The 23,963-nt window shown below is 55.2% G+C and overlaps 2 protein-coding genes across 3 annotated transcripts; both read right to left on the bottom strand.

Annotated features, from left to right (window-relative positions):
* Positions 1–7,702: 7,702 nt before the first annotated feature.
* Positions 7,703–17,192, bottom strand: Tedc1 (tubulin epsilon and delta complex 1). 2 transcript variants are annotated; one of them, XM_051196722.1, is made up of 8 exons: positions 16,974–17,192; positions 16,796–16,874; positions 16,177–16,379; positions 15,832–15,987; positions 15,334–15,432; positions 12,300–12,386; positions 11,758–11,937; positions 7,703–10,021 (listed from the first exon to the last, which is right to left on the bottom strand). In XM_051196722.1, the coding sequence occupies exons 1-8, from the start codon at positions 17,106–17,108 to the stop codon at positions 9,692–9,694; spliced, it is 1,269 nt and encodes a 422-aa protein (XP_051052679.1). In that variant the 5' UTR covers positions 17,109–17,192; the 3' UTR covers positions 7,703–9,691. The 2 variants fall into 2 exon arrangements, with proteins under 2 accessions (XP_051052679.1, XP_051052680.1); XM_051196723.1 differs by having other exon boundaries at positions 16,960–17,092.
* A 2,412-nt stretch (positions 17,193–19,604) lies between these two features.
* Positions 19,605–21,418, bottom strand: Crip1 (cysteine rich protein 1). Its single transcript, XM_051196721.1, has 5 exons — positions 21,307–21,418; positions 20,129–20,223; positions 19,985–20,042; positions 19,843–19,889; positions 19,605–19,716 (listed from the first exon to the last, which is right to left on the bottom strand). Exons 1-4 carry the CDS (start codon positions 21,344–21,346, stop codon positions 19,849–19,851), a joined length of 234 nt encoding a protein of 77 aa, XP_051052678.1. The 5' UTR covers positions 21,347–21,418; the 3' UTR covers positions 19,605–19,716; positions 19,843–19,848.
* Positions 21,419–23,963: the final 2,545 nt, after the last annotated feature.

The raw sequence follows: 23,963 nt of genomic DNA, 5'->3' as shown, positions 1-23,963 counted from the left end.
AAGGAGCAGATGGGGGGGGGGGGAGTGGGAGGAGAGGAGGGAGGGGGAACTGGGATTGGAATGTAAAAGATAATAAATATATATTTTTAAAGACTTCAAGAGAGAGAGGGGGGAATGCTGGAGGGTCAGTTCAGAGGGATATGAAGAGGCCACACCAACCGCTCTGAAGGAAGACCCAGGGGTCGGGAGGTCAGGGGCACGGACTTCTCTAGAAGGACAGTCTCAGAAAGCAGCAGCCCTGATCCAACCGGCTGGGGCTTGGGCCTTTACCACCACACAAGCGCCGCTTCAAGCAATTTGTTACAGCCGCAGTGAGAAATCAATACAATTTCTGACCCAAAGCAACTCCCTCCACATGAGCAAATCCAGAGAGCTTTGAGGTGCCATCCATAAGTAAGGGGAAGTCAGTACTGTGGCTATACCTGTAGTTCCAGCCTCTCAGGACTAGAGCGGGTGGATAGCGTGAGCTCAGGACTCAAGGCCAGTGTCTTACAGATGACAAAAATTAACTCAAAATGTACATAAGCCCTAATATAAATGCAAAGTTAGGAAACTTTCAGAAGGAAAAAAATAAGAAGAAACACCTTACAACATGAAGCAAAAAAAAAAATAAATAGATTCTTAGAGATGGTATAAAAGCAAATGTAAACTGGGATTTGGGGTAGAACTCAGGGCAGAGAGATAGCCTAGCCCAGGCAAGGTCCTGGGTCCATCCTCCAACACACACACACACACACACACACACACACACACACACAAAGATAGAGTATAGAGCTCAAGGCCAGCCTGGTCTACAGAACTAGTTCCAGGACAGGCTCCAAGGTAATACAGAGAAACCCTGTCTCAAAAAAAAAAAATTATAAACTGATAAATGAACTTCATAAAAATCTACAACCTTCTGCTTGAACTGCAAGTGTGTGTGACAGTGAAAGAGAGTGTCTTTAGCATTATCGGGGTCCTCTGTCACCCACCAGAACCAAAAGAGGGGGGGACATTGTTCTCCAAAAGTTACTATTAAGAGAATTAAAAAGTCAGCCAGGCAGTGTTGGCCCACGCCTTAAACCCCATCCATCGCTCAGGAGGCAGAGGCAGGCAGATGTGAGTTTGAGGATAGCCTGGGTTACTCAGCAAGTTCCAGGACAGTCGGGGCTACACAGAGAAACCCTAGTAAAAAGAAAAGAGAAGGCAAGAGAGAGAGGAGAGAGAGAGGGGGGAGAGAGAGAGAGAGAGAGAGAGAGAGAGAGAGAGAGAGAGAGAGAGAGAGAGAGGAGGAGCAATGACTAGTCATTTACAGAAGAAAAGAACCAGGGCTACAGAGGTTGCTCGGTGAGTAAAATGTTTGTGATACAAACATGAAGGCCTGGGTTTGGGTCCCCAGAACATATATAAAAGTCAGATGGGCATGCTGGCCTGCCTGTAACCCCAGCATGGGGGAAGCAGAGACAGAGAAACTCTGGAACGAGCTGTTTAGCCCGACGAGCCAAAAATAGGCCAAGTCTGAGGTCAGCAAGATTCTTCCTCAATATATAAGATGAAGAGTAACTCAACACCAACCTCATTGCATGAATCTACCTGTACAAGTCTACACCCCATACACACATGCACCTACAGACATACAGGCATGCACACACACATGTACCACACACATATATACATATGCATAAAATAAAAACTGGAAAACTAAGCAGTGCATGAAATTGTACTCTGTAGCGCCCGCACTACGGTCTGCTCCACAAATCAGGTGAAGGCCCAGAGATTGAAATATAGAGACAATGGGTCATTCCTTCAATGGCAACGTCGGAACACGGAATGCCATTTATTGAGGGGAAGAAACGGGCTTAAATACTCGCTTACAGCACAGTGGAAAATAACAGGATTTTTAGGCTCAGCTCCACCCCACAAGGTGTGTGTTATCACTTGAGGTGTGTGTTATCAAAACAGGAAGAGAACCAGTAACAGCTTTGGGGCAAGGAGTTCCAGCCAACAGCTTCAGGCTTGCTCAAGGAGCCTTGGGGGGTCCATGCAGGGCCCTACAGTTCTCAACTTCCCCAACCAAAGAAATGCATGAGACAGAATGACCACCTAACATCCTGTCAATGACCTACAGAAGCTGAAGTGTATTGAAGGGGATGAGGGTGCCACAGTGGTTTCTCAGGAAACACCGCAAGCCATTTGTGAGAGGGGGTTGTTTTGAAACAGAGTCTCCTTGTGTAGCCCTGGCTATCCTGAAACTCACTATGTAGACCAAGCTGACTTGAACTCACAGAGATCCACCTGCCTCAGCTTCCTGAGGCTGGGATTAAAGGTATGTGCCACCACACTTGGTTATTTTAGGTTTTATTTTTTTAATTACTTATTTTATTTGCATTGGCATTTTGCCTCCAGGTATGTCTGTGAGATGGTGTTGGGTCCCTTGAATTTGCAGACAATTGTAAGCTACTACGTGGGTACTGGAAATTGAACCCAGGTACTCTGGAAGAGCAGCCAGTGCTCTTAACCACAAAGCTATCTCTCCAGACCCCCAGTCATTTTAGTTTTAAGAGAAGGTAACAGGGATATATAGCCTGTCAGATACCTCCTGTCCTGAGTAAACTTGAGAAAGCTCAGGGTTCCAACACGCTCTCCTTTGGTTACGCCTTTAACAAACTGGGTTGGCAGCCATTGCTGTGATAAAAAAGCAAATTCCATGCAAAAGCCAAGGCAAATCAGGAAGCCTGGGTGAGATGCCTAATCAATTAAAGCGTGAAAGTTAGACCCAGGACCCTTTCAGTAAGAAAGTGCAGTTGTTGAAGAACTAAACCAAGGGTAGTGTCTTTCACTTATTTCCAACTATAATTGTTTTTTATTCTTTTGAGACAAGACATGCTATGCAGTACAAGGATGATCCTTAGCTTCTGACTCTCTTGCCTGCACCTTCTGAGTGCTGAGTTCACAGGCCCATGCCACCACACCCAGCTTACCAAGTGCTGGGAGCAGAACTCAGAACACACATGCTAAGCAAGAACTCTCCCAGCTGAGTTACAACACCAGATCCATTTGACCTCCTAGGACAGTTGAGAAATTCCTGTGTTGTTTGGCCCAACAAATCAACAGAGCAGTTCTGTCTATATTTTGTTGGTCCGTGTGCTTTTGTGTGCACATGTACACACGTAGAAGCCAGAAATCAATACCAGATATCTTCTAGTTTAGTTCTGCACCTTATTTTTTGAAACAGGGTCTCGCTGACCCTGGAGCTCACCAACTGACTAGACTGGCTGGCTAGCAAGTGCCTAGGGTCCTCTTGTCTCTAGTACCTGCTTTGTAGGCATATGACTCCATGCCCAGCTTTTTACATGAATTCAGGTCACTATGCATGTACGTCAAGCATTCTACCCACTGAGCCATTACCCAGCCCTCTTTTTGATCAAAGGAAATTACTGAGACACACATGAACAATGCTGTGTGAACAGAGGAAGCTCGGAGACCCCCAGGCCTGCAACAAACCGCAAGGACCCACGGAGGGGCAGCTAACAATCACTGCTGTGTCCCTCAGGTGTGTGTGGGTGAGAGGTGACGTTGACTCATCTAGTTCCTGGCTCCCTGGCTCACATCCCAGGGCTCCAGAGGCCTGCCGGTTGTCCCCACCACATTCATTGTCCCCATTACCACATCATAATGTCCCTAAGGTAATGCAGGGCAGAGTGATTCAGGGAAAGCTCTGGTCCACAAAGAGGAAGTAGGGTTGCCGGTAGACCACACCGGAGAGGAGTCTGGCCCACACCCTCTCTGATCAATAAGATCTCCCTTGACTGCCAGGCACTGTGGGGTTGTGACTTGCTGGATGAGTGTGAGGACACCAGCATCCCACGGCTGTCCTCACACAACAGTCACTTCCTGCTTGGACAACCTCAGGTGACACCCCTCAGGTGAGCTCATTACCCTAATGGCTGCTTGTGGGAGCCCCAGGGCTCCGGCCTCGGACTTGGATCTTGGCTTCATCACTCCCAGTGCGGTCCCATCAGCACGAGCATTCTCTCCTATGCTCTAGTCCAAAATTCAATTTGTAGAGCTTAACAGCCATGTACCCCCTGAAATGGCATGGTGAAGGTACCAAAGTTGGGCTGCACATACCCTCGGCTTACTCAACTCTCAGACCAGGGCCGTCCATGACCAGGACACTGGACCCTGTTGCTAGATCAAGCGGAACCCATGTAGTTCCCCAGGCAGGCCTCACCTCCCTTCTGTTAGACCCCAGAACCTCTCCCAAGTCAGAAGAGGCCATGCAAGGTAAAGGCCAGGCCTAAGCACTGCTATACTCTGGCCATGTTTCCCATCTCCTTCCCCTCGTGCATGAAATGTACCTCTCTCCAAACAAGTAACAATGCTACTGTGCTCATCCATCCCACCCTGCTCAGGCTCCTGTTAGGATCTTACTACACCACAGCCTCCCTCTAACCAGCACCCTGCCAAGCGCTCCAGCTCCCGCCAGTCCACTCGCCCCAATGCATGCTTCCATGGTGTCTGCTCTCTCCTGGATTAAAGCTGTGGGATCTCCACTCTGGCCCCGCCCTACCCCATCAAAGAGTACCTCATGGTTTTTGACCAAATGACTAAGGGGGGAGACGACTATGGTCAGAGAATAAGCGAACAAACAAGGGGTAAGGGTGCTTCCAACCCCCCTACCCCGGGCACCTAAGAACAGGGATGGAGTTCCTACAGGACAAAGCCTCAGAGGCACCTGCAGGGAGGGCACAAGGCATGAAATGAAGCCTCATGACCACTCTTGGGGACAGGGCACATTAGCCATGGGGGCACAGAGACGGGAGTCAACACTGCTAAACTAATGCAGCTGATTAGAATGTTGGCTCTTGGTTGAGCTGTAAGTCCCTATTGTAAGTACCCAGTAAGTTTTTATTTTTTTTCTGCAAAATGAGCAAGGTCTTCGGATGGCAGGAGGATCCTTCCTGAAGGACTGGCAGCCTGCAGCAGAGGGTTGTCGGCCGAGCAGCCCCTTTTCTGCAAGCTGGTGGTACTGGCCTCACAATAGCTGGCTGTTTGGGACACTTTACCATCACTCTGAGAACAAATACGCCACTGCAACTGACTCCTAATCCAAGAGGCCCTGCCCCAGTCCCGACGACTCCACACAACTCCACCTGTCTTGAAAGGCAGCATCCCAGGCAAGATCCTGAAGCCGTTCTCACAGAGATCCGCCTGCCTCTGCTTCCCTCCTGAGTGCTGGGATTAAAGGCGTGCGCCACCAACGGCCAGCCAGAACATTCATACTAATATAATTTCATAACACTTATTTAGGTGTTAATATTTTTTATTTTAAAAAATTTTCATTTTACGTACCAACCCCAGTTCCCCCTCCTTCCCATTCTGCCCACCACCTCCCCCATCCACTCCTCAGAGGGGGTAAGGCCTCCCTAGGGGAGTCAACAGTGCCTAGTCTTATTGTAGCCTGTCATGCTGTATTTGGTTAATATCCTTGGAAGGCCTACTCTCTTCTGAAGGGAAACAGAAGTGGGTCTGGGAGGTGAGGGGCACTGGGGGGCGTAGAGAGAGTGGAAACAGTGTTCAGGCTGTAATATATGAGGAGGAATAATTTAAAGAAAAAAAAAGCCAGAGGTTGGGGACCTGGGCGCTGTGCGGATTAGTGTAAATAGGATCCTCCTGTCCCATACCGCACCTGGCTATATAACCAGGCTGCCCAGCTTTCTCGGGTCACGTGGGAGACATCTGAGACGCCTCCTGGTGCCACAGCAGGCCCAAAAGTCTTCCTCCTTCAATCTTTTATGGATTGGAGATTTGTATCCTCGGTAGTGCAGTCTGACCTGGCAACACCAACAGTGGCAACAGTGTTACCAACCTTGGCAACAGGGAAGACGGCAGAACAGAGGCCAAAGGCGATGGCCGATGGGCCCACCAGGCCTCGACTGCCAAGGGTTAGGAGCTGTAGGGCTACCTTGCCCTGTCTGACACTACCACTAGCTGAGGGTTTCCTCTACTGCTGCAGGCAGAGCAGCTGGACCTGTCCGTCTCTGGCTCCTGAGGCCTCGACTCACGCACCTCTAGCTCCCAGGGCTTTGGGCCTCAAGCAGGTTTCAGCACTCATGAGCCAAGGGTTACTTATACTGGAACTATTCGCCTCTGATTCCCATGGAGTAAAATAGCCCCAGCTAACTAACTGGTTAACAGCGATTGCCAAGGGCCCGGTGATTAAACGGGAGCCAGTGATTAAACAGAAGCCAGCTATGTACCCCGAGCTTCTCTCCCACAGGACACCTCGACAGCTCCATCTCCTTGGCCAAAGCTGGATGTCGACAGGACACACAAGCTGCTCAGTGTCCACACAGGTACACACAGCTGTGACCTGCTTGCCCAAGGTGATCAGACAAAGCTACTACATACATCTTCACTATGCTGTCTGGAGCTGTGGTTTTTCTTCACAAGGCAAGGCTGATATACCCAAAAGGTAGATGTAATACACATGTTAGGAATCTATAAAATCAGTGTTCAAGAAGTCTTCAGCAGAGACCTTTCCAGCACCTAGAACACCTCGCCTTGTTCTAGCACAAATGCTGTGAGGTTACTGTACAAGTCTTTTTCTGGGTTTTGTCCTGTGTTATGGTGGAGGTTCCATCCAAGCCCCTCCCCCATCCACTCCAAACCCTATTGCATCTCTGAAAGCCCCCCAAATGATGGCCCTTTCCACAGTGTGTTTAAACTGTCCCAAAGAGAACAGACTCCTGATTTCTCCCTTTCCTTTCTTCTCTGGGGGGGGGGGCTGGAAGGTCATTAAACATGGGGTTTCCCCAATTGGGTTTGATTTGGATTGCTGCATTAGCGGAGAGGTTTATCAGGGTGTAGAAACTTCACTCAGGTACTAGGAACAACTCCAGCCTTGCTTTATTATTTATCTTATGGTCTTGTTAAATGTCATACTGAAACATGGCCCCCCCCCCCCCACACACATTATTTGAGACAGGGTTTTTCTGTGAAACAGCCCTGGCTGTCTTGGAACTCACTCTGTAGACCAGGGTGGCAAACTCAGAGACCTGCCTGCCTCTGCCTCCCTAGTGCTGGGACTAAAGGCCTGCACAACTCATCCAGCTTCAAGACTGAGTTTCCAAGCTCAGCATTACATCATCCATGGCTTCTCACAGCATTGTGGGCGTTTCTGGTTCCCGTGGTTATGCACCCTGCTCCTGGGCAGTCCCTGACAAGCCTTCTGTGCACATACCACTGATTCTCTGGGACAGGCACAGATGCGGTTCTTCTGATCCACTGAGAGCAGGCCTTCACCAACCCCAGGCGGTGCATCCTGGTGTGAGTGTCAGACATTCTCAGCTCCTGTCTTACACTCAGGTCAGGCACTCTTCCTTACTGATACCCTATCTCTCACCTCTATACCAAACCATTTACAAATGCAGCTGACACTCCCAGCTCAAACTGTCTCCCAAACCAACACCCCCAACCCAGAAGCCGGAGATGGAATCCAGTTTCACAAGAGACAGACTAGGGTTCCACCACGAGACACATCCTGTTACATTGTTTTTAATAAACACAAGTTCCTAGCTTTGATAAGGGTTGAAATTACCCAACTTCCCCCCAGAGTCAGCATATTTTGGGGTCAGGAAACCACCTCGGTTATTCCCCAGGGCCTCAAGTAGAGGGTGCTTGTCTTTGCATACCAGGTTTCTGGGGGGGGGGGGGGGAGGCATGTCCTCACTGGTTTCAGTCTAGAATGTGCCAGGGCTTTAGTTCTTGTGTCAGCATGAGATCCTCCTGACCTCAAGATCGGGTTGGGGTGTTAGGGACAGTGAGGTCACCCTCTGGTGTCAGTCAGGTGGCCCATCTGTTAGGCTGCACCAAGCATCAATGTGGACCTCAGGGCCCACTGAGGAGGTTGTGGTTAACTGACACTTGGTTTTATTCCTCCCTGGGAGCTCAGGACACTCAACAGTGAGACCATATATGTGAGCTGCCTCAAGTCCTTATGTGTAGAAAAGCTGGTACTGAAGTCCTTCCCAAGGGACAACTCCCCACAACTTGACCCTGAGTCCCAGTGAGGCAGTGCATGCACACAGACACACAGACACACAGACACACAGACACACAGACACACACACACACACACACACACACACACACACACACACACACACACGGGATCCGGGCTGGAACTGATAACTCCACAGAGCTAATGGAGAAGTGACAGCTGGCAGCACTGGGTATGTGTTTGGAATTTTTTTTTTTTTTCCTACTAGACAGAGTTTCTCTATGTAGCCCCCCTGGCTGTCCTGCAACTCTCTCTCTGTAAACCAGACTGGCCTCAAACTCAGAGGTCCACCTACTTCTGCCTCCCAGTGCTGGGATTAAAGGTGTGTGCCACCACCGCCCAGCTGCACTGAGATTTTTTAAGGTCAAGTTCCAAAGTTCCACTTGAAATCCTATAGCAGGGCAGTTTTCAGAGGCAGGGAGCTTAAGTGCACTTGTTTATAACCCAAAACACAGTCCTAAGGAGCCAAAGGCAGCCACGTTCCCACGCCCCGATGGGAGCCGGACCCACAGGTGGAGGCAGCCAGAAGAGTTGAGCAAGTGTTAGCAGGCAGGGGGGAGGGGCTGCAGGCCAGAAGGTGCAGCTGAGGCCCAGCAGCCGCCAGGAGGCTCCGGCGCCACCAGGAGTTACATCACCAAAGTTAAGAAGGACCTTGTTAGACACAGGTCCTCCAGAACCGTGCTAGGAACAGTCACTGGAACTAACAAGCATGGTGCCCGGCCTCAGGGCCAGAGGCCACCTGTACCAGGACTGTCACCCCAGACATGAGCTGTCACTCTTACCACACCACACCAGGCAAGCAGGAAACGCCCATGAGAGAATGTTCTAGTAGAGGGTCCAAGGTGCCCAGAGTCTGGTAATGGCCCCAGGCCTGAGTAAGCAGGAGGCTAGAGGTTGCCAAGTGGGACCTACCACCTGTCCAGTGTCTGGTCATTGTGTGTAACTGGGGATAGGAAGGAAGCCAGGGCTAGAGACCGCTGGCTGGGAGAAGCCTGGGCTGTGGGCACATCCTGGACACAGGCTGCTTTGTGAGACCTGAGTTTGCCCAGCAGCCTTCAGAACAAAGGCCTTCTGTACACGATGTGGCTTCCCTTCCTCCTCTCTCCCAGGCAGAGCCCCCCGGCTGCCATCCAGTTCTTCAGCACACACACACACACACAAGCACACGCACACGTACAACACACACACACAAGCACATGCACGTCAGGCACATCTATGGCCTAGTAGAGGAGGCTCTGCTGCAGGAGGCATACAGCCAGAGTCTAAGATAAAGATGTGCAGGGAAACAATCAGAAGTGATCCACTCAGGAGAGGCCCAATAAAGCCTGCACTGTGGGGGGCACGTGTGATCCCAGCACGGTGACAGTCACGCACCACACACATCCCCGTGTCCCAAGAAGAGGACGTTAAAGGGGCAGCGGAAGGGGACTGGAGCCTGGTGTCCCCAGACACAGCTCTACCATGCACATGTAGGCCCCCTCCAAACCTCTCAGGAGCACCGGCCCACAGTGACTCCAGGACTGCAGCCAGCAGGGCTCTAGCCCTGCAAAGAACACATGGCCTAGACCTCTGCTCCCACGCAGGCTACAGTCTGCTCTTCTGAGATCCTACAAAGACCCCTACACAGGTGGACACACCGTGGGGCCCTCAGTGACCAGGAGCCATAATCCAAATCAAGCCAGGCAGGGCACCAGCCAGCCTGGCCAGCTCCTGCCGACACTGACTCTGTAGTTGGTGCAACACTTTCTTCAGAGAGGCCTCCTGGGCCCTCAGTGTCCCGATCACCTCAGCTGCCTTCAGGCCTTGGGGTCCCGGTGACTCATCCTTACTTCTCACCAGCCGAAGGGGTCTTTGGGGCTGGGCAGGGTTACTGGATGGCTCCCAGGGACTCTGCAAGGTGGCCAACTCCCTCTCGACAGCCTCCTGCAAGGCCTTCCTTGTGGTGCTCCAGTCTGGCCCCCGACCTAGGCCTCCTACCTGCACGAGAGAAGACAGGCAGGTGCTTGAGCCAATGGCAGTTGTGTTCCCAGGATGGTGGGTCCAGCTCCCAACAACCCTGCAGCTCCAGAACTCCAAGGCAAGGAATTAGCCCATGGATCACTCCCATCACAGAAAGCAAGGCCACCCGGGGACCAGTTAAAAAATGCCTGGCTAGCCCGAAAATGTTTCACTCTCACAGAGCACCCGAAGCCCATGCCAGCAGCCGCTGGGACACAGGGACCCCAACCTCCAGGGCTCTGTCTCAGACCTGCTGGCTGCTGGACCACTGGGCAGTTTCTTTCTAGTCTACCTCATTCCTTAAGACCCCTTCAGGATGCAAAGGAAGATTCCGGAGACACCCACTACTCCAGGGTTCAGCGCAGCCCCCACTACCCTGTCCCACAGATCCTCTTCCCGCTGCTATCCAGGAGTGGAGTACATGAGCAGGGCTGATGGAGGGGGGAGGGGTGGGCATAGGATACTACTTCTAATGCTTAGGACAGACCCCATCCAGTGACCCTGCGGGCAGCAAGCCTGGGGTGAAGGCCACACTGATGAAGTCTTCCAGGCACTAACCCACTCCAAAGACCCCAAAGAGCCAGCCACCTTGAATCCTGGGTACTCTACTACATGGGCTGTGCCCTCAGCCTCCGCGTTCTGCGGCCTCGCTAGGGTGGATAGTGTGGAAATACAGAGGGCGCCCTCACCTTCCAGGGGACTGTGGAAGAGCTTAAGGGCAGCCTGCCTGCAGCTGAACACTAAAAACCTTCCCCAAGGGAGAACTGATAGGCAAGAAGGGAGTGGGAGGGAGTGGGGGGAGGAGCGCCGGGGAGGAGGAGGAGCGCCGGGGGGGGAGTGCGGGGGGGGAGGAGGAGTGCGGGGGGGAGGAGGGAGGGAGTGCGGGGGGGGGAGGAGGAGGAGGAGTGCGGGAGGAGGAGCGCGGGGGGGGGGAGGAGTGTCGGGGGGAGGAGGAGTGGGGGGGAGGGAGGGAGGAGCGCCGGGGGAGGAGGAGTGCAGGAGGAGGAGCGCCGGGGAGGAGGAGGAGCGCGGGGGGAGGAGTGCCGGGGAGGAGGAGGAGCGCCGGGGAGGAGGAGGAGCGCCGGGGAGGAGGAGGAGCGCCGGGGAGGAGGAGTGCAGGGGGGAGGAGGAGTGCGGGAGGAGGAGGAGTGGGGGGGAGGGAGGAGCGCCGGAAAGGAGGAGGAGTGCGGGGGGGGGAGGAGGGAGAGCGTCGGGGAGGAGGAGGAGCGCCGGGGAGGAGGAGGAGCGCCGGGAGGGGGAGGAGCGCCGGGGAGGAGGAGGAGTGGGGGGGAGGAGGAGGAGTGGGGGGGAGGAGGAGGAGCGCCGGGGAGGAGGAGGAGTGGGGGGGAGGGGGAGGAGCGCCGGGGAGGAGGAGGAGCGCGGGGGGGGAGCATCGGGGAGGAGCGCTGTGTATGCAATGGAAACACAAGGACAGGCATCTGCACAGGGTTGCCTACCTCTCTGTGGGGTCCCAGGAGGGCCTGAAGGCAGCAGTGAAGGACAGCAGGGTCCCTTCCCTGCCACCCCCTGCCGCTGGAATATGCTGTCCAAGTGTATCACCAGCAAATTAAATCCAAATCGTAGGAGATTCATCCAGAGACTTAGTCAAACTGTTATCCAGCCCTCCCCCAAAAATAGTCAGTCCAGACTTGGGGGGGGGAAGGGCTGGGGGGTGGGTTGGGAAGAGTGGGCATAGCAGCTACCTAGGAGCTCACCTGGGCTTCCCATGCCGCCCGCCGGGGCTCAGCCACTTCCCGCAGCTCCTCCTGCAGGGCCCGCAACTCTTGCTTTACCAACTCCAGCTCACCAAGCCCGCGTTCAGAGATCACGGGCAGGACTGTGGGCTGTGAGGTCACAGCAGGACTGTCCGACGAACAGGCATCCAGAACCGTATCCTACAGAGACCCCAGTGAGATGGTCAGGGACAAGCACAGGTTTCAAGTGGGGACAGAAGATGTAGAGGTCAAAGGGGCAGGGGCAGCATTCCCAGGTCCTGCTGTGGTGCTGTGGACAGGGCGGCTCCTGACACCCCAGATACCAGTTCTATAGCATGCAGGGGAGCAAAAAAAAAAAAAACCCAGTCCCCTGGGAACCAGAAACATGAGGCCTCCGCGAAGGCCCAGCAGATGTCCCGAGCAGAGGACTCCTTAGAGCCCCCTCTCTCCTCCATCCTCACGGTGGGAGGATCTTCCGAACTCTACCACCAGTGAGCCTGGGGCCTCGGGGAGGGTGGGGGCAGCAGGGAAGATTCCCTCACCATCCACTGCCAGAAGACCAGCTCGCAGCGCCGCCACTCCAGAGCTGCCTCCAGCCGGTTGTTCTCACTCTCCAGTGCCTGAAGAATCTAGAGCAAAAGACACAGCTGGGCCAGACTGCCCCGACCACCTCCTGAGCCAAGCTCTAGTGCAGGGACCTTTGGCCAGAGTGTTTTGCCCACTATTCCTCTGACGAGAGGCTGTCCCAAAGCCTGCATAAATGAGAAGGCCCAAGACTGGGAAGCCCAATGGGCCGCCCAAAGTAACTTTGGGAACCCCCAAAGGTAAGGAAGGGTTTGTAGGTGCTGGGGATTTGGGCACAGAACAGGGGCATGCATGAGAGGGAAGGGCAGGGCCAGGTCAGAAGACAAGCACTGCCAGCCCTCAGCAGAGCAAAGTCTGCTAGTCCTGCACTAACTAACAGCCGTGCATCAGAGAAAGAGCAATCCCCATGTTCTGACCTCTCCTCCCCGAGGAACACCAACTGACTGGCTAGAGCCAGAAGCCACTAGCTTCTTGTCACCCTCCTTTGGTCTCCTGGCTGGGAACCCTAATTTGGAGGCCCCCTTCCAAACACAGATCATCCAACACACCTGACCCTCCTAGAAGACAGAACTCACAGCTTGGCACTCTGTAAACTGAGGGTGCCTCTGGACGCCCTGAAGGTGCCATGTCTAGTCAGAGGCCCAACACTCACAGAACGTTAAGTGCTCCACCCTTGAGACACCGGAATGGGGGACCCAGAGAGAGGACCCTTGCAGAAGACAGCACAGGCCAAGCCCTCTGGACCTAAGACCTCTGCCCCTGCCTCCACAGAGGATGCAGGAAGGGCCATGGCCTGAGAAACTGGGAAGAGACCTTGAATGCTAGCCAAGGCCAGGCCACCGGGGTCAGAGCCACCTTAGCCATAGAGGGAGGTGGGACAGTGGTGAGAGGTGTAAGGGACCAGATCAGGGGGAGGGGACACACGGGGGGGGGGGGACGACACAGGGTGGTCCACAGGCCTCCCACCCAGCACCCCGAAGAGCAAAGACCCTACCCACAGCCACAATGTACTTAAACACAGCATCACAAGGGCAGACAAGACAGACTCCAGGAATAGTCCCCAGGAGGCCAAGTGACCCTAGACTGTGGGGTGTGCGTGTGAGTTTGAGAAGCGAATAAGCCCCTTTTCCTTGCCCTCAATCCTGCATTCTCCTGATGCAGCTGTCCGTCCCCCGTCCCCCCCCCCAACCTCCTCCCCTGCAGCAGCAATGACAGAGGGTGCAAACAGCCGGCTGTGGACTCCACACTGACCAAGCACATGCCTGGCTGCTCATAACCAAGTGTGTGTGTGTGAGACTCAACAGGCCACACTACGGCTTCTGTGACAAGTGTGACAAGTGCCTTCTTCCTTTGTTTGTTTGTTCTTCTTTTAAACTTGGTTTTGAACTTGGGGGAAAGGTAGCGAGGGCAGACAGCAGATTCAAGGAGACAGGGAGATGGGTGGGGTCAGAATGCACGATGTGAAATCCACAGAGAATCAATGAAAGTAAAAAGATAAAACAAAAGGGAGTCAGAGCCCAGGGTACACACCTTCAAATGTTGTCTCAGCACCGCAAGGCCAAGCACTGGTCCTAACAGGCTGGGCCCAGCCCAGGGTTTACCCAGGGATCCGGGTCCAGCTGACGCCAATGGCTGGACACCTTACCAGGTGAACACAGTTCACAGCAGGGCCCAACAAACCACCCCAGAGAGCCGGGAGTGGGTGGCCCATGCCTTTAATCCCAGCACTTGGGAGGCAAAGGCAAGCAGATCTCAAGTGAATTCAGGCTAGCCTGGTCTACAAAGCGAGTTCCAAAACAGCCAGGACTGTTACACAGAGAAACCCTGTCTCCAAAAAAACAAAAACAAAAACAAAAACAATAAAAGACTACAGAAGCACAGATCTGAAATCTGCCAACCAACCTTGTAGTAAGAACCTAGCAAGATGACAGAAACCATGGAAACCAGGGTTTTAGCCATCTGTCCCTCACCCCATCCTCCAGCCCTACCTGCCTAGCCATAAGACAGTGTGTCATAGCCATAAGACAGGTCAGACTTTTGATCAAGTGAAGGAGTCCAGTCCTGGGCCAGAGAGAGAAGGGAGTCGGGCCTGGAAGAACGGGTCATCCAACCTGAACTCCAGCTCGGCTGCAATACATGTCCAATGCCAACAGCCAGCCAAACACTCAGGATGGCCTACAGTGCAGCCCTTAAGTGATGACCAGTGCTGGACCTGACCAGTAAACCCCAGAAAGGCAGTGATAGATGGGTAGGATCTTAGACAGACAAGGAGGAAGTCAGCATGGGGGGGAGGGGGAGGATCTGGGATCGGCAACAATGATGCTCTTTGGCAACAATGATGCTCTTCTCAGCCTCACAAAGCAGGCCTCTGCCTGAGGCCACCTCAACACTGGGTCTCATGGCCTGCTGTCCTTCAGACCTTCACTCTCTAAGGGTTAAGTCTATTTGGGAACATCAGAAGCCCATTGCCTAGGGCAGCCATGCTTGCAAAGAACCAAATGGCCCCTGGGTAACAAAGCAGGACCAAGGCCTACAAATACCCAGGGTCTATTTGCACACTGACCTACCTCTGCAGACTTCCCCACGCAGACCCCTGAAGAGTCTAGCCCCAGGCTCTGAAGAGCAGCTGTCCCCACTCACACTAACCTGCTAACACTTCCAGACACATCAGCTAGAGCTGGCATCTTCACTTCACACCTGAGATCAGTGTTCCTCCAATGCAGCGGCCCCCTCCTGGACACCACATCCTGCCAACCTTGACTGTGCCCGGCCAGGTAACAGGCACAGGCAATACTTAGTCTGCCTTCCTGGGCGTCAGTGGGACCGGGAGAATCCTGAGGGACACACTGGTCACCCACAATAGCGAATGACAACGAGTTTTGCAAATACCCCGAGGCGCAGAAGTCAAAGCCTAAGAGCAGCCCAGGAGTCCCCAACAGACCACACCCCACCATGGGCAGCTCCCACCCACTGCGCCCGGCTAACACTCACCTGTCTACTGCTCTCTGGGTCCCTGAGCATCTCTGTTTCAGCAACAGAAAGATGGCCAAGTCTCTGTTGGCTGTGACACCCTCGGGTGTACAGGTGGATCTGCAACAAGTGACCAGGAAAGCTGAGGGACCACTGCCCAGCCAGATCTCTCTCAGCTGGACCTGGGCGCCTTAGAGACCACTTATAGCCAGGACAGACAGAGCTCGGCTCAGGGTGGATCAGTAGCGCAGGGGCGAGGGGCTGCAGAGGAGGACAGAGGGGCACTGGAAAATCTCACTGAAGGCTTCCATGCCTTGCTCACCAGGATGCACGGAATGCATGCATGCATGCATGCATGGTCCTGCTCTGCTGGTAAAGGTGGGACCTAATCTACATGCCAGAGCCGGGGAGCGCAGAAGGGCAGTGAGTCAACAGTGCTGACAGAAACAGACCACAGGGAAAGGCAGCCTGGGGCACAGGGTAAACGGGTCCAGTACGAAGAGCCGTTGCCTGGACTACCTTGCTGAGGAGGGCACATTGCTCCTGCTGACTAGAAATGAGGCGTCGCCACCTAAACCGCAGCTTTCCCATCAGCCACTCCACTAGTCGGAGATCCGTGGGTCTCTCTGTTTCCATGCGGTGTGCAGGAGGGCCAGGGCTGGCCAGGGTCTCACCCTAGCGAGGGAACAAGAGTCACCCCATCTCATCTTAAAGGAAGGACCAGACCAGCGAGGTGTGGGACTATCAAGCCTGTACACATATCCTCAGGCAGGAAGCTGGGAGAGCCCTTCTGAAGACTGCACCAAAGGGCAGATACCATGTGACTTGGGGCCGCAGAGAAACCCAGACAGACTACATACTCACCTCACACTGGGGCAACTCATCACCCAACTGCACACGGGTCTGGGCAAGCAACTGCTCAAGCAATGGCCCTCGAGCCAGGAGCCAGGACAGGGCCAGCAACAGTTCCCGGCTTCCCTGAGAACCGCCCTCGAGAGACTGGAACAGCGCAGACCTGGGGTAGCCTTGGGAGACCAGTGCTGACTTCACCATGCGGGCTTGGGCCTCTGGAGTACAAAATCACCAGCTCAGGGGGTGCCAATCTGGAGATGACACCTGGGAGCACCCCTAAGCTGAGAACCCGCTCAGAATGGACAAAGGAGGCCCAGGGGCAGGATGTCTGTGAACGGTTGGCTCGGGGTCTAGCCAGTCTCACGGCTACTGGTGACAGGTGAGCGAGGGAAAGGGTAGTGGGAACCCAGGTTTAAGGAAGTGGTCGGGACAGACTGTCGGGGGGGGGGGGGGAGGGAGGGGCAGGTGCCTGCCTGCCGGAAGGCGTCTTTGTAGTTGAATAAAGAGGAGTAAACAGAGGAGGAGCTTTAACGGGGCGGGATTTGCTGAGTCAGAGCAGAGTTAGGTCGACCGAGTTGGGGAAGTGGCAAAAGGGCCCTGGGGCGCGGCTTTCTGGGAGGGCGGGGCTTACCTGGAGCGAGGTCGGTCACGGCATTGTTTGCAGCAAGCGGTGTGAGCACGCGGAAGAGAAGCTGCCAGAGCGCTGGAGCCTGCAGCGAAGGAGTTTGGACTCAGCGGGTATCACCTACCCGCTGTCGGCCCGAGACAACGCCATCCCCGAACCCGGCCGCCTACCCCGGTAGCCTCACCGCCTCCGGACGGTCAAACTTTGCGCGGCGGAAGATCTCGGGGCTGGGCCCAGCGGGCAGGGACCGACTCAGCGCAGCGATAGCCTCAGGCAGGGCCCTGGCCGCCCCTTCCACCCGGCGCCTCCGCCGCCCCATGCAGCCAGCACCAGGCAGCCTCAGATCGCCCGCCCTGGCGGGCCGGGACCAGCCACCGATCACGGCTGGGGCCGGGCCCCGCCTTCTCCGCCAAAGTCCAATGAGCGGTCAGTCTGGCATTTGAGTGACAAGCAGTCTATCCCGTAGGCAGGCACTTCCGGGGTCTGGGTGGGTGGGGCCTGGAGTTTGGAACTCACCAATCAGCGCCTCTGGTTACCAGCCTCCTTAGCAACCTCCCGCGCAGGTGGCGCGGGGCTGGAGGGCGCGCATGCGCCCGAGTGTCGCCGGGAGGCTCCACCCTAGCACCGAGGGAGTGTCTCTGCGAGGCCGCCAGGAGCTGGCCGCCAGGGGGCGCCAGGGACCCGCGAGGAGAAGCCGAGCCTTGCGAACTGGGTGGGGAGTTCCGGGGGCCACGTCGCCGGGATTGTCTTGAGAAAGCCATCCTCCCTCTCCCGTACAGCCCCACACCTCCTTGTCCCCATTTTCGTCCTTCCTCCAGCCACCCAGAAGACGAGTTTTTGAGGGAAATTCTCCTCTTTAGGGAAGGGTGCGGCCATCTCCTTTAGGATGGTTCGCGCACTACGGCGTCAATTCCTGGTTAAGCCGCGAGAATCCTGCAAGGAAACACGTAGACGTGCACAGCAGCTAGCTACGTGACAGTGATGACAAGGGCAGAATGAACCCGGAGTCCAACCTGATTAGCATGAGCGGGGAAAGACGCCGCACCACGAGCGGACAGGAATTATGTCAGCGTGGGCATGAGGCTTACGACGGGGCCACAAGCTTTACCAGAACAGCCTCTGTAGGAAGCCGGGGACGAAAGACCACATCAAAGGCTCCTGTCTGTGGAGGAGGGCCGGACAGAGGCCGGAGCCTGCCTACAGGATCCGGGGACGAGGCTTGCAGGCAACCAAAGGCAGGGCGAATTGCTTGCGGGGGCGCGGGCCTGTGCGCTCCAGCGGGCACAAGCTAAGCTTTGTGCACGCGGTGTCACCTGAAATAGCTGGGACAATGGACGGTACTGTGTGTGCTCTACGTCTCAATAAAGCCGGGAAAGGGGCAGGTGGAGAGGGTGCGGTGCGGAACAGGAAACTGAGGTGAGAGGGAGGACCCTAGGCACCTGCCACTTTAACCGCGTCCACTGGATGGCCACGCCCTCCGGAAGTGCGGGACTGTTGGCCCACCTTCCCTGTGCTCCTGCTCCCCACTCTACCCCCTCTCCGTGCATCTGACACCTTGCTGCAGACGTTCCTCTTCCCATCTGGGTGCCCTCCTCAGGGTGTCCTTGCCGAGCAACTAGGGCTGCTGGTGCCAAATGGCCAAGCCCAGCTAGACTCTACCTGTTCCTACTGCCCTGGGCCTAGGGCCCTGCTTCTGCACACCCTCACACTTCGCTGCGCCCTGAACCCTTAAGCACAAAGACAGACGGACAGGGCGATCTCGGCTACTGTGCTAAGGAACTCCTGATAAACCCTGGAGGAGCTCTTTGCTTCTCAGAACATCTTTGCAATATGATGTATTTGCCCACCCCCTGCCCCCTCCTTCCTACAGGCCTCAGGCTGCTGAGTTCACCCCAAGTCTGCCCCAGTTGGGAGACACGGAACTGGGTGCAGGGGACTGGGATTATGAGGAAGACAGGGTCCTGGAGGGTGGGAGACATCAGGGGAATGGGAAACTCTGCCCTTCACCCATGTCTCTTCCAGGTCCTCTGCGGGTGCTGTTGAACACCCAGGATCTGTGTCCCAACGCCCACACCCCTCCGGGTAGGAAAATCATCCAGTCTCTCTCTCTCTCTCACACACACACACACACACACACACATTCCTGCAGTGTAGGTGCCAAAGACTAAGGCAGGCAAAGCCAGGGTCACTGCTGAGACCTTTGTGGCCTTGTTAGGGTCAATGGGATCTTGAATGGCCAGCGGTCTGGGGGAGGGGAAGCCGAAAGTCGTCTGGCCCAGCCTCCAAGAGTTTCCAGAAAGCCCTTTCTACTACCAGCCCTCGAATCCCATTTGCACACCAGGCTACCCAGGACATTCCTGGGCGGGCGGGTGGGGGGGGGTGGCAATATGGAGGTGGTATCTGTTGAGCTGCTGCAAAGCATCCACAAGGGGATGCTTCTGTGGACAGGGTGGGGTTGCAGGAAGTGAAAGTGGACCGGGAAAGGAGTCCACACAACTCCCCCGAAATAATCTCAAAAAGGGAACTACAACAGCTCCCACTGAATCACCCTCCGAACTGTGGCCAGCCCCACCCACTCCCAGGCTGCATGTCCCTGCTGGCCAGGGCCTCACCCCTGGCCAGAGCCACAAAGAGCTAAGGAATTTTGTGGATCCTAAAGTTGGGGGTAGGCCCGAACTCCTGCCCTGAAATTACCGAAAGGGCAGTGCTCAGCAATGTCTGCAGGAAAAACAAGCGCCCTGCATTAGGCCTGAGGCTGAGGCTCCCTTTCCGCTACCCACCCCACCCCCCAACACACACAGGCAGACAAACACAAGGCCTTCCAAAAGGTCAGGTTTATTAATTAAAGGCATGAAGGGTTACAGACAGCCCCTCTGTCTAGGGTTAAGGCCCGGCAGGTGCCTGGGCGGGTAGGGAGTTTCCACAACCTGTAAGAAGAAACAGAGACAACTAACTGTGAGTGCATCTCCAAGTTTTGTTACTTACTCCACTAGGGCTGAGCCTATCCTGGAGGCGGGCGGGCGGGCTGGGTTCGACTGGAGATGTGGCTGTACCTGGGTCTACTTGAAAGTGTGGCTCTCAGCTCCACCTCGCCCAAAGCCTGAAAAAAAGAGGCAAACACAGGAGATCAATAGGTTGAGGAAGAGAGCCTGTTGAAGTGGGAGGCCTGTTTAGGGAAAAAATCCGACAGCATACCTTTGGGCCCAAACATGGCGGAGTAGCAAGGATGGTTGCAGTAGGGCTTGCCTTCATGCTACAAGAAGAACAAGGCAAGGGCCTTTCAGCCACACCCCTCCCTGACCGTCCCCCATCCTCCCGCTGCCCCCAGCAGACCCTTACCTCGGCGTGGCCCCCAGACGTCAGTGTCTTTCCACATTTCTCACACTTCAGGCAGGGACGATGCCAGTCCTTGCCGAGTGATGTCACACGCTCAGCTGCAAAATCACAAACCCACTATGAGACACCGGGGCCCCTGCATAACTTCTGCCGCTGCACACACAACCTAAGCTTCATCCTCTCAACGTGGTAGTTCACCCCGGGTCCCCAGACTGCCCCTGTGCTCCATAGAGGGGCCACCTCTGGTTCTCTCAAGCCAGTGCTGTGAGGCTACAGGAGGGATATTTTCCATTCTCCTCTCTCTGTCTCTGTGTGAGAGTGTCTGTCTGTCTCTCTTTGTCTCTCTCTGTATCTCTGGTCTCTTGAGACAGGGTTTCTCTGTGTTACAGCCCTGGCTGTCCTGGAACTTGCTTTGTAGACCAAACGGGTCTTGAACTCACAGAGATCCTCCTGCCTCTGCTGCTGGACTAAAGGCGTGGGCCACACCACTCTAGCTCATTGCTGGGACATTTTCAAGCTCTACAGGAATGTGACCCCTGAGGGCTTGTAGGGCTGGAGAGGAGGAGGCCTTCAACTTGAGGGACAAAGCTGGGTGGGGTTGGAGAGCAGGTCTGGAGGGTGTAGGGCTAGGTCTCCTGGGTTATAGGGACGAGGGCATGCTACTTACTCACACACCCTCTTGTGGGGACCCTAGGGCGCAGGAAGAGCAAGAAAATGAGCACACCCGAGATCGCATCCCCGGACGTGGTTTTCCCGCGTCTGTTTCTACTTAGCGTTGGGAGGGGCCGCCGCCCCAGACCCGCAGGGACCCCGCCCAGGGCGCGCAGAGAGAAGGCGGGAGGGACAACCGGATCCAGAGGCGAGGGTCACACAGAGAGGGAGACACCCAAAAGCATGGAAGTCATGGAGACCTGGAGACCCAGAGCTAAGGAGGCCAGGAGACCGACCCAGAAACCTAAGACAGAGTGGGCACAGAAGTCGGTTCCTTTGACACCAAGTCATTCCACACTAACACCGCGGGCAAGGTCCATAGGTTCGATCCTCAGCGACGCCCGGGACTGTAGGGACTCCTGCCCACCTGAACAACCCAGCAGTGTCTGCCTCCAGTCCCCGCTTCCGCGAACCGCCTGCTCTGCGCCCGCGGGCATGCGGGGAGAGGTGGGGTACCCGAGCGTGCTCACCGAAATACACCTCCTTGTCACACTTGGGGCACTTCGGCATGGCGGAACTTGGTCCTGAACAAGTGGCTGCAACTAGAAGGAAGTGGGTTGTAGGCTCTTGACTGGGTGGCGTCCTCCCGGTCCGCGCTTTTCAGGGACCCCGCGGCCCTGCCCTTTTAAGGCCCCGCCCCCGCCCCCGCCCCGCCCCCTGAGTCCGAGACTTGGACCCCTGGGATCTCTGATCCTGGCCGACTGGCCAAGAATGGTCATCTGGTCCATGCTCGCCTCTGGCAGGACAAACTGGCCAAGTGCCATGCAGGGGCGTTGGGTCTTCTGGGACCCTCTGAGGAGCCAGGCAGCTCCCGCGGGCCCAGGCACCGCCCCCTGCCTGGGGCAGGGCAAGCCTGCGGCGCTTGAATGGGAGACGTTGGGTCCTCCCCTCGAAAGAAGTGCCCTATCAGGGCCACCTTAAGCCTTGCACCTGCGAGAGCTTGTAGGAACCGGGGTGGGCACAAGAAACTTCTGGAGTTCAGTAAAGCTGGGCGTGGTTCGATTGCTCGCACAGCCAGAACTGGTAAGGCCAATCTGGTCTCTAGTATGAGACCCAATTCCAAAACCACAAAAAGGGAGTAAAATGAAGCGCAGATAGAGGCAAATTATCATTCAAGAATTTGCACTTATCTGACCCTGCCTTCTTGGAGAGTTGAGGGCGCTTAGAATCTCAATCTTGTAGCCCAAACCCACCCCTAACCCCTCCCAGATGTAACCCACGCAGACGCCAGGAGGTACACCCTGGCCAGAAGCAAGTGAACACCCTGACCCTGACCTTTACCGGCTGACTGGACTGCAGCCACGACTTAACCAGGGGAATTCGGAAGAGGGGACTCCCATCCAGAAAGCCCTTCCTGCCACAGAGACAACGGAGTCTGAGCCTGAGGACCCACCAACTTGAGGTTGGAGACTAGAGGTCAAGACAAGGAATGCAGGCGAGGCCACGCCCAGCCAGGCAGGTTCACTGATGCCTTGAGGCACAAGCGAAGATGATCTGTCCTTATCACTGGGAAAGCGCCCTGGGCTCAGCGGTCCAAGTCCACCGCCCAGCCGAGGAGGAGGCTGAACCGTGATTGGTACCAGGTAGAGAGACCGTAAATAAGGAGAGCTGCCAGGCTTGCACTGGCCCAGGGAACCTACGTTTCAGAGAGCTCTGTAGACTTGCAAACCAACTGTGGGTCAGCACATTCAGGCCTCCACCGGGGTTGGGGCTGTGACCCTTGCCTAACACGCTGATGCTGTGGTTGCTGTTAGCTGGGTATTTGGCTCCCACCCTTCACCCCTCTAACACGTGGACCTCCCTTCACACTCACTATTACCAGGATCTTCATCTGCACTTGACACACTCCTTTCAAAACAAGGCCTCTCATCCCAGGGCCAGCCCAGGTCCTACTTTTGCAGCTCTTAAGACCATCCTTGGCAATGCCCAGGGACCGTGTGTCTTGGGTTCAACCCTGACTGAGCCTTTTATTCACACTCACCTACGCATTATCAGTCTTCAGTCTTGGGCCTGTGGCAAGGACCTGGGGTACCTTCATCTCAGAGATCTCAAGCTGTGGGAGTACACACACACTGTGTCTAATGCAAAGGCCATGCTCCAGGGACTACCCACAGATGCAGACACCCCTCCCCCACAACACTCCACCCTCCTCCCAGGGACCGTAACTTGAGGGCACAGTTTTGCTCCAAACTGGGGTTCCACAAATGCCCAGATCTACAAACATTTTGAAGCCCTCTACTACCAGCTGGGGGCCCTGCGAGGACAGATATCCATTCTCCAGCCTGTCGTTACTGAAGACCCACCACGAGGCCTGGGTTGGCGTTCCTGAGTGGTTTCTGAACTTACACCATTAGCCCAACCCTCTTTAGTCACTTATTGTAGTCTTCAGCCCTTCTGGTGAAAAAAAAAAAAAAAAAAATCTGGGTAGATCCTGTCCTAGTCTACAGAGGTGAGAGAAAGGGGTGGAGGTGGGAATCATATGGGCAGAGGCTCTGGAAGGGGAGTTCTGAGCAAACCTTTGGTGACTTAGAGAGAGAGGGGCCAGGGGAGGCCCAGAAAGAACCATCTGGAAGGGTGGTGTCTCTACCATCCCAGATTCTGGGGCCTGGCCACAAAGCACACTACCTCACTGTCCATGGAAGAAGCCAAGTACTGCTTGACAAGGGGATGCACTAGGCGGAGACTCAGGGCGCCTGGCAGACTGCCTCTCTCTGCACGGGTGTGTACCAGAGGCTGAGTGTTTGGATTCACAGGCATAACCCAGGGCCTGCAGGCACTCCTGTGGGGGGACGTCCTTCAGGGTGGCTCTAGAGTGTGGCCTCAGAGCAAATGGCTGTCCATGTTTCATCCCAGCTGCACCTGGGGACCCGACAGACCCTTCCTGCCTCACCCAAGAGACACTTGCTAAGGCAGGTTGGTCAATAACCCAGGCTATGTCTCTTCCATCCATTGTCCCACCCCAGAGATAGCTCCTTCCTGGATTCAGGCCACACCCTGCCTATGGAGCCTTCCCTCCAAAAAAAAAAAAAAAAAAAAAAAAAAAAAACAGAATGCGTCTTCTTGGCCTTCTCAATGTTGTTTCCTGTTGCCATGGTCACAGGAGGGTGTCAAGACAGGGGCCAAAGGC

This window comes from Phodopus roborovskii, unplaced genomic scaffold, assembly GCF_943737965.1.
Source record: "Phodopus roborovskii unplaced genomic scaffold, PHOROB, whole genome shotgun sequence".
Classification (NCBI taxonomy): Eukaryota; Metazoa; Chordata; class Mammalia; order Rodentia; family Cricetidae; genus Phodopus; species Phodopus roborovskii.
This window is presented reverse-complemented; position numbering and strand designations above follow the sequence as displayed.